General features: G+C 39.3%; 1 protein-coding gene across 3 annotated transcripts in view; it reads left to right on the forward strand.

Annotated features, from left to right (window-relative positions):
* macrod1 (mono-ADP ribosylhydrolase 1) overlaps positions 1-12,430 on the forward strand; it is a 181,108-nt gene that overhangs the window by 95,420 nt on the left and 73,258 nt on the right. For all 3 annotated transcript variants that reach the window (XM_032554728.1, XM_032554727.1, XM_032554729.1), the window contains exon 4: positions 1,097-1,126. In XM_032554728.1, the coding sequence (XP_032410619.1) occupies positions 1,097-1,126 (30 nt within the window). The remainder of the gene's footprint in view (positions 1-1,096; positions 1,127-12,430) is intronic.

The following is a 12,430-nucleotide window of genomic DNA, read 5'->3' on the forward strand; positions in this document are numbered from 1 at the left end:
TTGAATTGGAAATGTTGCTTATTTTATATAGTTTTAAATTAAAATATGATTAATTGTTATCAATTACAATTTTTCAACTAAAACTTTTTATTGATCATTGGTTTTAACATTGTGATGCCCAAAGCTCATAAAGGTAAAATGTTTTTTTTTTTTGGTGGGGGCATAGGGGAGATCAAACAAAGCAAAAATTCGCTTAGACTTATTTGCCAAGAGGGCGCAGGATAAAAAAAAAAGCTTTCCACGAAGTTCAAGCAGATCCGCACAGAACAAATGAGGCAAAAACTTGAAGCCAAGGAGTCCATAGACACTCCAGAGAACAATAATGTTTTGACTGACTCGAAATGAAGATGAAGGTACATGCCAGAAGGTTATCAAATAATTTGGCCGAAGAACGATTTGGGATTCCTCCAGGTTGTCAGAAGCTTGTCGAAAGCTACAGCCAATGCCTGCAGGCTGTTACCCAGCAAAATAAATATCCAGAAAGGGCTGGAAGCATTAAGAGGACTAATAAGTTTGACCCTGTTTTTTGTGGATTAATTTAATTTCTGTCTGAAAAAGGAAACTGTTGCAAGCATCTAAAAACGCCAAGGTCATTTGAAAAAGTTGTTGAAAAGTTTGAACGAGCACACTTTATTCCAACAGGGTTTCACTTTGTATTACGGGGTTTTTTTCCCGTTTACTTCAGAGGGTATTTTTATACTTTATTGTTTCATAATGTGTGCATTTGTGTGCGTCACTTGATTATCCTTTTGCTGCTGTTAATCTGTGATAAAAAAAAATAATTTTTTTCTTTTTATTAAAAAGCAGAGACAAAATATGTTTGATGGGTTTTCATTGTAAGCAGGTATTTTTGAGCAAAATGAAGGAAATAATGCTGTAGAAGCATTGATCAAATCAGGTTATGTGCCCTTTAGCTTACAGTTTTGGGATAAGATGGATCCAACAGCAAGCTGCAGACACAAGCCTTAGCAACAATTCCTCTAATCTGAATGTGTTTTTGTTGGTTTATATCAAAATCAGTGTCAAAAGGTTAAACCCATTAGACTCTGCATAGATCAGTCATGTTGAAAAGCTCTTTTCTTCTTCTCTCTTTCAGGCAAAAAGAGCCTGCTCGGAGGAGGTGGAGGTGAGTACCAACCTGTCTATTTATTGTCTAGCATGAACTGAATGCAAAGATACAACCATAAATCACGGCCAGAGGATTTATTTCAGGAATAAACCTCTCTTAATTCGGTGTCTCCAGGAGTGGGTGTTTTGGTGTGAATTTTTCTTTGTGTTTGGTAACAGGCAGGTCTTTGTTGTGGCAGGTGTTCATGGTGCCTTTGCATGCTGCTCAGCGTGCGCCTGTCTGCTCGTTTTCTCCCTCCATGTTGGTGCACACAGGTGCAAAGTCAATAGTTCATAATTTATTGTTGTGTGAGTGCTGCGGATATAAACAGTCATTTTTCTACGTATTGTTGACTCAGTGCTTTGCAACGCAAGTGTGATGTTGAGTCGTCCGTGGTTAATCAATATTTGTAATAAATCTACACTACTAATGCAGTGGCTGCATTCGCTAAGGACACACACACCGTTTACACAGCCTGCCGGTGTGTGTGTGTGTAGGTGGGGGTTTGCAAATTTGAGTGAGCATTTGCCTGTGGTTGTTTTCTTTGCCTTTGTTCACTCAAACAGCTTCAGCCTCTCAGACCCACCCGCTCTCTCCACCATGCTGCCATTTTTACCCTTCCAGTTAGCTTCTGTGTGTTCCTGCATGTGTTCCCAGCCGCCGTGGTGAACTATTTAGGACACACCAGCGTGTCTGCCTCTCTGTGTTCGTTTATCAGCGTATAGCAGTGGCTTTGCTTGGCTAAAAATGATCCATTGAAGTCCTCAGTGTCTTCATGCACACTAAGGCTCCACCCTGACTCCTAACAACCAGCTCTATGCCTCAGAAGGGGCAGCCCACTCATCTCCCATCACGTCACGCGAGCAGTGAAGTACCTCGAGATCTCCGGCAGCGTTTGATGCCGTCCTCTGGTCTCTGGTGGATTTGCAGAGACAGATGGTTTATGGAGAGCAGTTGATTATGTGTATTCATCTGACTGCTGCATTAAGGTCAATATACAGTGCTGGCCTCTTACAGTTTTGTTTTGTTTGTTTTTTACACAGTCAGATGTTTCAGATCATTGGCCAAATTTTAATATCGGGCAAAGATAACTCTAATAAAAACAAAGAGCAGTTTTTGAACAGTTATTTTATGTATCAGCTGTCAGATCAGTCTAAGTTTAAGTGAAAAAGTAAATCTCCCTAAACCAAATAACTGGCTGTGCCACCCTCATTACAATCAGTATTTAACATTGCCTTAGATTAATTTTAGCCCACTCTTCTTTGCAGAATTGTTTCATTTGGAGCAACATTAGAAATGTCAGATTTCTGAGAAGTGTTTCTATAAACTCACTGCTTGTTTTGGGGCTCCTTCTGCATGAGCTACTGCATCAATGCAGCATAACATGGAACCTCTGGTTCTGCTGAGGTGTAATAGAAGCCCAGGTTATTTTCATAGACGTCATCCTCATTTTTATATCAGCCATGTGTTCTGCGCTTGTGCACTTTCACACCTGTGGAGGACTGCACACCTTCGTGGTGGGTGTTCCCAAAAAGTTTCTCTCTGAAACCTGGTTTCAAAAAGACTCGAGACTCGAGACATGGCTGTGTCTGGTAGCAAAGGACGTGAGACTTGACATCATTTATTTATTCCCTTAATACATGAAATAATCGTTTGAAAACTGCACTTTGTATGAATTATGGTTGTCTTTGATGCAATAATTTCTTTGACTTTAAATTTGTAAAAAACAGAAAGAAAGTAAGACATCTTTAAAGGGCAAAATACTTTTTCACAGCACGGTAAACTGGTTTAGTTTATACTTTTGAACCACATCTCAGCCCCATTCTGAATCCGATTGCTTCCCATTTCTCACTTTCTCAGTTGATTTCTCTGAAGTCTCATTGTATTTGTTTCCTTCTCACCGTCTCCTTTTCCAGCTCCGTCCCTGGGGCTTTACCACGGCAGATAGAGCCTGCAGTAGGTGTTAATTAGAGAGAGGTGAGGGTAGAGATGAGTGAAGAATGGAAAAAAACAAAAGAAATGGGAGGCAAATGATGCTTAGAACAAAAAGAAGAAGACAGACAAAAGCAACAAAAGGTCCAATAGTGTTTTGGAGTCGGTCGCTGGGGACAGACAGATGCAAGAGCCGAGCCCAGTGGGGAAAAACACACAAACATCATCTGGAATACATCGCCATTCACCAGGATCCCACTGTACGCCGAGTTACACAGCTCCCATTCACTCAGCCTTTGAGATTGTTTTTTTTTTTTAGTCGGAGGTGAGGCAACAAAAGGTCTTTACGGTGCTTACTCAGTCTCAAGAGTACCTGGGTAAATGTCATTCAGTTTGATCAAATGCACACCTGCCGACATTGTTTCCACTTGTCAATGCAGAGGAGCGCTGAGCACCGGTGGCGGCGCATCAACAACAAGCTCAAAGGCAGGAAACGAACCTGCTTTAATGTCCGCATCGTGCAGCTGTTCATTTATTTCAGCATTTGTCAATGTTTCATTGATTTGATAGATTTTTATAAGTAGAAAACAAAACCAGAAGAAGACTGGTTCTTTGAAATTTTATTTTTCAATCAGCATTTTATATTTGCAGCTTTAGCATCAGAGTGTTCACACTTAGCACTGTTGCCTTGCAGCAGAAGGTCCTGGGTTCGATTCCCGGCCCGGGGTCTTTCTGCACGGAGTTTGCATGGTTCTCCCTGTGCATGCGTGGGTTCTCTCTGGGTACTCTGGCTTCCTCCCACAGTCCAAAAACATGACTGTTAGGTTAATTGGTCTTTCTAAATTCTCCCTAGGTGTGAGTGTGTGTGTGTACACCCCTGTTTGTCCTGTCTGTCTCTGTGTTGCCCTGCGACAGACTGGCGACCTGTCCAGGGTGAACCCCGCCTCTCGCCCGGAACGTTAGCTGGATATAGACACCGGCACCTCTCCCAACCCCGTTAGGCACAAGGGTGTTAGAAAATGGATGGATGGATGGTGTTCACACTTTGCAGGCATTTTTATATTACCAGACAGTACTAATACAAGCTTTTTATTCTCTTTTTGAAGTTTTTATTTGGACACTGGCTGCCATTTAAATAGACATGTGTTTTTTATCATTTCATTTGTAGGATATAATGCAAAATCGACCTATTGAGCTTTATATTGTTATGTCATTTTCTCCTCATAAATATACGTGGAGTGTTGCTGCCACAAAGCACCACTTTTTTACCCAAAGCTCCTCTGCAGAGCTGCAGTTTCCTGCTGCACTTCCTCTTCACAGCGTACCCTTCCACGCCTTCCCCACTCTGCACCTCCAGACTAGCAGCAGCAGTAGTTAACACTGATGGGCAGAAGGGGGAGTATCAGCAAGAGTAGAAGCTTCTTAAAGAGACAGAGTCCAATATAAAGGGATCAAAACCGACTTGCTTGATTGGTTTTGATATGTACAGCCTTTTTATAACAAGTGAAGCTACTTGATAGTGGTATAAAATGTCACTATATTCAGGCCTTATCAGTAAGCCATACCAATCACAACCATACAACATTATTAAATAAGGCTTTATATTAAGCTCCTACTATTTGTGTTGAGTGCTCAGGTGCATGTAGTCCACTGAAGTGGACACATTTGTAACGCCCTGAGAGAAAGTCTTTTTTCCATGTCCTCAAAACAATTAAAAACACTGAAGATGTAATGAGGACACCAGCATCCGGATTGGGTGGGTGTAATTTAAAATGATGCTCTATGCTAAGCTGTATATGCACTTTGATGCCTCTTGATTCGGGTTCATTTCTGTGCTTGGATGGTTGTGATTTTGAAGTGAACAAACAGACTATCTGAAAACAGACATATAGAAGGACTTGGACCTTGGCAATAAAATGTAAATTTGTGCTGCACAGTGGCACAGACGATGTGACGGTGGAAAAGAAAGAGGAACAATGGAAGTGCTAGTCACATCTCAGTCAATATAGTCTTTGCTCTGTTTGTCAGTCATACCACAATTACATGTTTTCCTGAAGCATGCAGCCCTGAGAGGACTGGATTGAAAATAAGTGCATCAATAAAAAAGCAGCTGAAGTTCGCAGATGCCCTTCAGAATAATTCAAGACCTTATTAAACAATTTATAGTATAAAAAGATAGTGTGGTGCACTACTTAAGCCAAAGTAGTCAAAATCAACATGATTTATATAAATATGCCTTTAAAGTTATACAAATCTTTCAATTTACTGATGGAAGTTATGATCTTGATGAAGCATCTCACAATAAATATGTATTTTGAGGTAAAAATGGTTTGAGACATTAAGAAATGTTAACAATTATTACAGAAACAAGACTTATTAATACGCCTGATAGATTTAGGTTTAACGTCATCTTGTAATTGTACCAACACAGCACCTTTCTCACACATCTCCCAGTAGACCAGCAGCAGCAATAAGCAAATGCCTGGTCATCATCTTATCGTACAAACTATTTCTCAGTGCAACGCTCCAAGGGACGGTTATAAATGGCATAGTGGAGGAGCATTGTTCTTATTAGGTGCTGAAGAGAAGGAGTTTCTTAAAGACAAAGGCATAATTTCAAGGCATCATACTGCAAAGTCATCTACTTTTTAAACATGGAGCATTTTCAGAACAAGTGAAGGTAATTTGGTTAACATAGTATTTAAAATGTTTTTCATACTTTTATTACTAAAAGTAACGTTAACATTTTATATTGTTTAAAAAAGCAACAATAAATTCCCTCTGATCCCTGACCTTATGCTTCCTGCCTTGCTTCACTTACAGTGAAAGACAAACATTTATGTTTCATTTAAATGCAGCATATTTTACTAGTTTCCGACTCATAGAAAGTCTCCCTTAGTCTTGGAAGAAATAAACTTTCTGCAATGGACAAGCTTAAAAACTAATATCACATGGCCGTGATCCTCAGGCACTTGTGAAGCTTTGCTTTTGTAACAGAGATATTGAAAAGAGAAAGCCATTGTATGGGTTCAGGAACGCAGTTTGTAAAGGGAGGCATAAATGCAACTTAAAAACCATTAAGAAAAGAAGGCAGAGGCGTTCTCGGGGGACAGGTTTATCTGAGGTGGACTGGAACTGAGGGAAAGACAGCTTTATGCTCTGATGAATTTAACAGTTTGAAATCATGGACACTGAATCCTTTGGGCTAAAGAGGACAGAGACCATCTGGCTAATCAGCACACAGTTCAGAAGGCGGCATCTGTGACGACACATGATTGATGGTTTAAATGTTTTGCCCCTCATTCTGCTTTTATTTCACTCCCTACACATGTCTTATTCATTTTGAATCAGTGTTGTCTTGATTTTAAATAAATTTAACAAAAATCCCCAGAATGTCGGTGATGTTTTGATCATATATGTCAGAGTTTATTTTGGTACTGTGCTTTTCTCAGTATTTTGGCCCCACATATTGTCAGACTTAAGCACTTTGTTAGGATGAGAAGCCAAACCTGTTTGTTTATTTCAAGACAAGGTAGATAATCTCCAAAGGTTGGAAGCAGCAGTGTCTCCTTTCATCTGTGGTGCAGTCATGAAAGATGGCAGTACAGTTTACCCCTGGGGTATCACTGATTTGGTACCCTGAAGCAGCAAATCGCACATTTTACAACTTTCTGGGGGCTTCTACTCAGATTTAGCACTAACCATGAATCAAAGGACATGGAAACAATGTCTGAGAAGCTAACGCTTGTAGTCATTACCTTAGAGATAATTAAAACTTTTACATTCATATTACCTCAGCTTTAAAGCCTTAGTAGTAAGACTTAGTGGCGCTGTTCATCTTCTAAAATTACTTTATTGATCCATTCACTCTGACTATCACAGTACATTCTACAAATGTTGGCACCTCTTCATAAAAGACCAAAGATAAATTAATGTTTCATTGAGGCATCATAATAATAATAATAATTTTAAAAAATCTGCCCTTTAATCTGAATCTATTTATTTAGTGTGGAGAAAACTTGTTCTCCACTTGGTGGCCCATCTACTTGTTTCTCAAAACTGAACCAAATTATTTAATTTGTTTTTAAGGGCCTTGGAACTTTAAAATTAGTTACTGTATAGGACATTCTAAACATTTCTATGACATAGAGACTCATTTCATGGAGCCTTTCCTCATATTAGGAAATATGTTTGGACATGCCATTCAAGTAAAAGCAGATATTTGTTTATATTCTTATGAATTATATAAAAGAAAATATGTTCTTCCTCAAATTTTGACCTAATAGCTTAAGTCAAAATTTTAAAAGGTTTAAAATTACTGTAACTGTGAGAAACGAAGCTGCATGAGGAGCCAGGCAGACATGAGTTTATCACCAGTATCCTAAGATCTTGTTAAGGTGCATGGCGACTTTAACTATTTGGAAAACAAAGACATAATGGACAAGAATTGAGTGGCCTCTACTATACATTTGAAAATGGGTCAAATGTATGAGTATCTCAGTGGGAAAAAAATCTAAAACAGACGGACAAATAAACACAGAAATGGCTCAAAGACACAACTTCAACCTTTTTTCATAGGAATCTCCGTTCCCAAACCTACAAGGTTAAGATTTGGGTGTAAAAAAACTTCTTGTGATGAAGAGAAAAGAGCACAACAGAGAGACATATTTTTACCTTATTATCTCTGAAAATCCACTGTGCAATCCTCACTTAGCACCAGACAGACTCAATAAATTATTACTCCTGTTGGTAAATGCAGAAAATCATTTGGCAATTCCTGATTATTATGGCTTAGATAGTAAGAAATTCCCCTATGGAGTTCAAAGAATATAAAACTGCTTAAATCAGGAGCCTTTTATATCATGTTTATATTTCCAAATGTCCTAAGCAGTAATTAGATTCCCACGATGCTCTAGATCAGCTAGATTAATGCATGCAAATGCTTTCATTTAAAAGACAAACACTGGGTGGACAACATGTTTCCACCAATCTAACACACTAACACATTAACTTGCTACAATATTCTGGTGCACACAAATATTTTCTCTCCATTTTTTTTTTACATTTCTTGCTCTTTGTTGGATTACAACCAAATCTCTGACAGTGACAGACATCTCAACACAAACAGAAAGGCTTTCTCTTCTACAACATTGACCATGTTGTTTCCTTTTCTTCCTCTTTATTTAGAACACATTCTGTATATTTTAAGGGTTTTCTAACACTAAGAACCATCCAGCTGCTTTCAGGTTGGAGCAGCCTCCATTCACATCATAGAAGGTTATAAAGCCAATTTGCACAGTTTGGTTTTACGACAGGATGAGGGAAGCTTTGAGGGAAAGCCTAATAATCTGAAGAAGGCAGGACGGTGGTTAAGCAGCAATAGCTGCTAATAATGCTAATGTAAAATTGATATTGCCACAAGGTGAGAACAGGAAGTCAGCCGAATCGTTGATCACCATTATTTCTGAGACTATTCATGCTCACATAATTTCTGACAGGCTTAACCCTCTCTGCTTATTCCTTGCCATCCTAATAATTTCCTGAATCCTTTGTTTAGCTAAATAAGCTTATGACTGAATGAACGCTACTGATAGGACAAAGCAACGCCTCGTGTTGCACTATTTTTATTGCACAGTAACTTAAAGTATAGTGGATAAGAGGAGCAGCAGCCTGTTACTGATCCACTGCGTCGGGCTTGTGAATTCCTTGCATTTCCCAAAGTCCCTTTATTGCACATCGGCAATATGAACTTCTCCATGAACAGTGCTTCCTTGCTGTGGGCTGTGGAAGAAGATTACTCTCTGCAACAAAGGAACACTAAGACCCACATGATTTGGCTAACTCTGGGTTCTGCAGCATCATTTGAGCTTTGCCTTGACAGCTGTGGTTTTTGTGCCCCTTCTTATCTCTGGAGGGATTGTCTCCTGACCTCTGAGCAGCAACATGGCTCCCATTAACCTCCCATTACAGGCCAGCCTTTGTTCATTTGGTGCATTTATGATCCAGACTCAAAGTTGCTTGACTGGTGTTGGATTTCATTAGAAGTTTAATTTTGAATATGTCACACCTGATTCTAAATGTTGCAGAGTAGCGGAAAAGAAAATATTTTGATTGTTTATGGGACATTTTAATGAAATGCAGTGCCTTGATTTTTCACATTTTGTCACATTTACAGCCAGAAAATTTACTTCTTGACCAGCTCTACTTGCAAAAGAAATTCTTAGATGGACTTGTGATGTATTTAATTCTTGTTACTCTGATATACTTAAATCCAGTATAGTCAGTTACCTTCCAGTGTCTCATAACTAGCCCACAGTGGAAAATCTGCTGTTCTGTGAGAACATTAGTGAAGAAACAACATCATGGAGACAACAAACAGTAACGCGTTACTGACTGTCGGACCACTTTTTTCAGTAACGAGTAATCTAACGCGTTGCTATTTCATATCCAGTAATGAGATTACAGTTATCAAAATCATTTTACGTTACTGTGCGTTACTATTTTCTTTTGGAATTTAATTTTATTTCCTCTATGCGTCTTGTCGAGTGATCGCCGTTTTTATGCGACAGTATCAGCAGCGACAGAAACGTAAACAATGGAGGGAAAGAGAGAGATGCGCATTTTGTTGGTAGAAAAACAGGAACTACTTTGAGTTTCTGTCGCCAAGTCCGATTATTATAAGCGGCTGTGGGCTTTTTTTTTTTTTTCTTAAAGTCGCTAGCAAGTTTAATGAGTCAGCGTGTTGCGCTTTTTGGGCTCGTTTTGAACGTGAAGTTGCTCATTTGGGCTTGGAAATAAGCAGACAGAAACCCCAGAATGTGTCTGACCTCCAATTAGTTTTAGTCAGGCTCTCCCTGTCCATCATTTCCCGGATGATCCGTCCCACTGTGTCTTTGTTAATGTCAAGTTAATATATTACCTGTCAATTACGTCGAGCTATCCAAAACATTGGAAACATCGAGACTAATATGAACAGCGCAATAAACGTGAAAACAGCCACGAATGAACGAGTCCGTAAAGTTGTGCAACTTAACGCCATTATAATTATTAATATTAAGATAAGTGTCACAAATCTGTGCAGCAGCCGTCTGAATTGTGGAGCCGCAGGAGGAGCGCTGTGCGCCGCGCTCTGACACCAAACGCAGGGCCAGTAACACACAACCTGGAGGCTGGAGGGGCATGGGGGGTAAAATCCTTCTTAGAGTTTTCCAGACAATAGTGGACCACACAAAAACATGCACAAATTACTAACGTTTTTTTTGTACTGTAACCATTAAAAAATCTCCCCTTCAGTTCAACTGGAGGACACATTGTTGATGTTACCATTATAAAATAGCTTACAATTAAGTATTGGCAAAGAGCAATCTAATTTTCACAGCCTTGTTGTTAGCAGCTGCTGAAAGTAACTAAAAAAGTTACTTTTACTTTCCAAATCAAGTAGTCAGTAATCTAACTGAGTTACTTTTTCAAGGAGTAATCAGTAATTCCGATTAACGTTACTTTTTCAAAGTAACTATGCCATCACTGGATATAAGGTCATGGGCAGGTTTAAAGCCTTGTCACATCACATCCCAAACTTTAAATATTTTACAGTGCTCTGTTGAAACCATCATCTGGAAATGGAAACATATTCTCACAATGTCAAAGCTATTAGCTCCCGGTTTATACCTGCAGTTCAGCCACATTTTATCACTTAGAAAATCTATAAAATTATCCTACTCAGTTTATATTCTTTGAATTTGCCATTCTACAACCTGCACAGTGTTTTATCCTGGAAATTTGCTTCTTCCTTACAGTTTTATTCTTATTTTTACCTCTGTGCAGGCTTCCATTTTCTCTTTGCTGCTGGTGCTCCTGAATTACCTCACTGAGGGACAGTCAAGGATATTTCTATTCTATCATTTCTGTTCCCACGAAAGACGTCTCACCAGAGGAGATGTACAGTCGCTATCAGAACCGGCTGTTTTTTGTTGTTGGGTCGGCTATGCTGAGCCACATTTTTGCAACTCAAGTGATACTTACCAAACAGAAAGAGCAGGAAGGCCTTCAATATAATAAAATTAATATAAGCAAAATGTTAAATATGCTTCTAAAAACAAGGAAAAATAATAATTTTAAGGTCAGACTTTGTAGTTACTTGTAGTTCCTCCAATTCTTCAATACAGTCAAATTTTATGTGCAGTGATATTCACTGTTCAAAACAGGAACTGGAGTCGATGTCATGCACTTCAATCATTGGTATAAAAGCCAATGGGACTTTCCTAACATCCGGCTCAGCAATTAGTTCAGCAATTAACAAACAACCAGTGAAACTGAGTCTGCTTAGTTTATCATACAAACTGCTTCTCAGTAAAACATTCAAAATGGCTGAAAACGGCATAATGAAGAGCATTGTTATAATGAAGCTGGGTATCAGACAGAGTAAAAGCTTCTTAAAGAGACAGAGGCCAATTTCAAGTCGTTAAATTGCGAAGTCAAATTCCTTTTATGTTATGTTTGATATATACAGCATTTTCATAACAAGTGAAGGTAACATAGTTACTTGATTATGTTATAAAATGGCACCATGTGCCTGACAAATACATAATACCGCCCCTTTAAAGAGGCCTGTTTTAGCTGGTTGTGAAGCAGTCATGTAGACACTGCTGGCATTTCACTGATTTGGATCTTTCAAGACATTCAGGCACTGCCTACAATAGATGAGCAGGTTCTCAATTAAAATTCAGCTTCCTGCATTTTCTAATTTGTTGGCGACGAGGGGGAAAAAGCCTGAATCTTTTCTCTCAGGATTTTCTTGCAGAGCTGAAAAGCTCGACTGAATTTGTGTGAGCTGACATCTATAATCAATCCTCAGGAGCGAGGATGGGGCTTGATACCATGTGCTGAAAGTCCCTCGGCTGTGGTCCCATGTGTCTGCAGCTCGCTCTTTCTCTGCTTTCTCTTCATCTGTATTCGGAGACAAATACGAGTAGAGAATAGGCTTGTCTGCTCGCTTTTTAGAACAAATGAACAAAAGAGCATGTATTGTGAATGAAGGGAGAGAATGGTAGATTGGTTTTGGGGTGTGGAGATGAGAAAAGTGGCAAAGGGTACTTTGTGTGCCTTCCACATGCAGGCAGAGCTGCCTGCCTCCCGGCGTCATACATAAATTTGTTTGTTTCACTGCTGATTGTAATGGGTCACGTTATTGGCTTCGTATGTGCTACACATTTATTTCTATTTATCAGATTGTGATTTGTTTCTGTGAGAATGTATGCAGGAGTTCATGTGTGCATGTATGAAGGTGTGTGTGTGTGTGTGCATGTTTGTGCGTCCATCCAACAACAGACCCATCCTAAATGTTGCCTTGGCAACAAGCTGACTGAAGTAAATGAGTGTCCCGGCTTTGCC

The sequence above is a fragment of the Xiphophorus hellerii genome, chromosome 23 (genome assembly GCF_003331165.1).
Source record: "Xiphophorus hellerii strain 12219 chromosome 23, Xiphophorus_hellerii-4.1, whole genome shotgun sequence".
Taxonomy (NCBI): domain Eukaryota; kingdom Metazoa; phylum Chordata; class Actinopteri; order Cyprinodontiformes; family Poeciliidae; genus Xiphophorus; species Xiphophorus hellerii.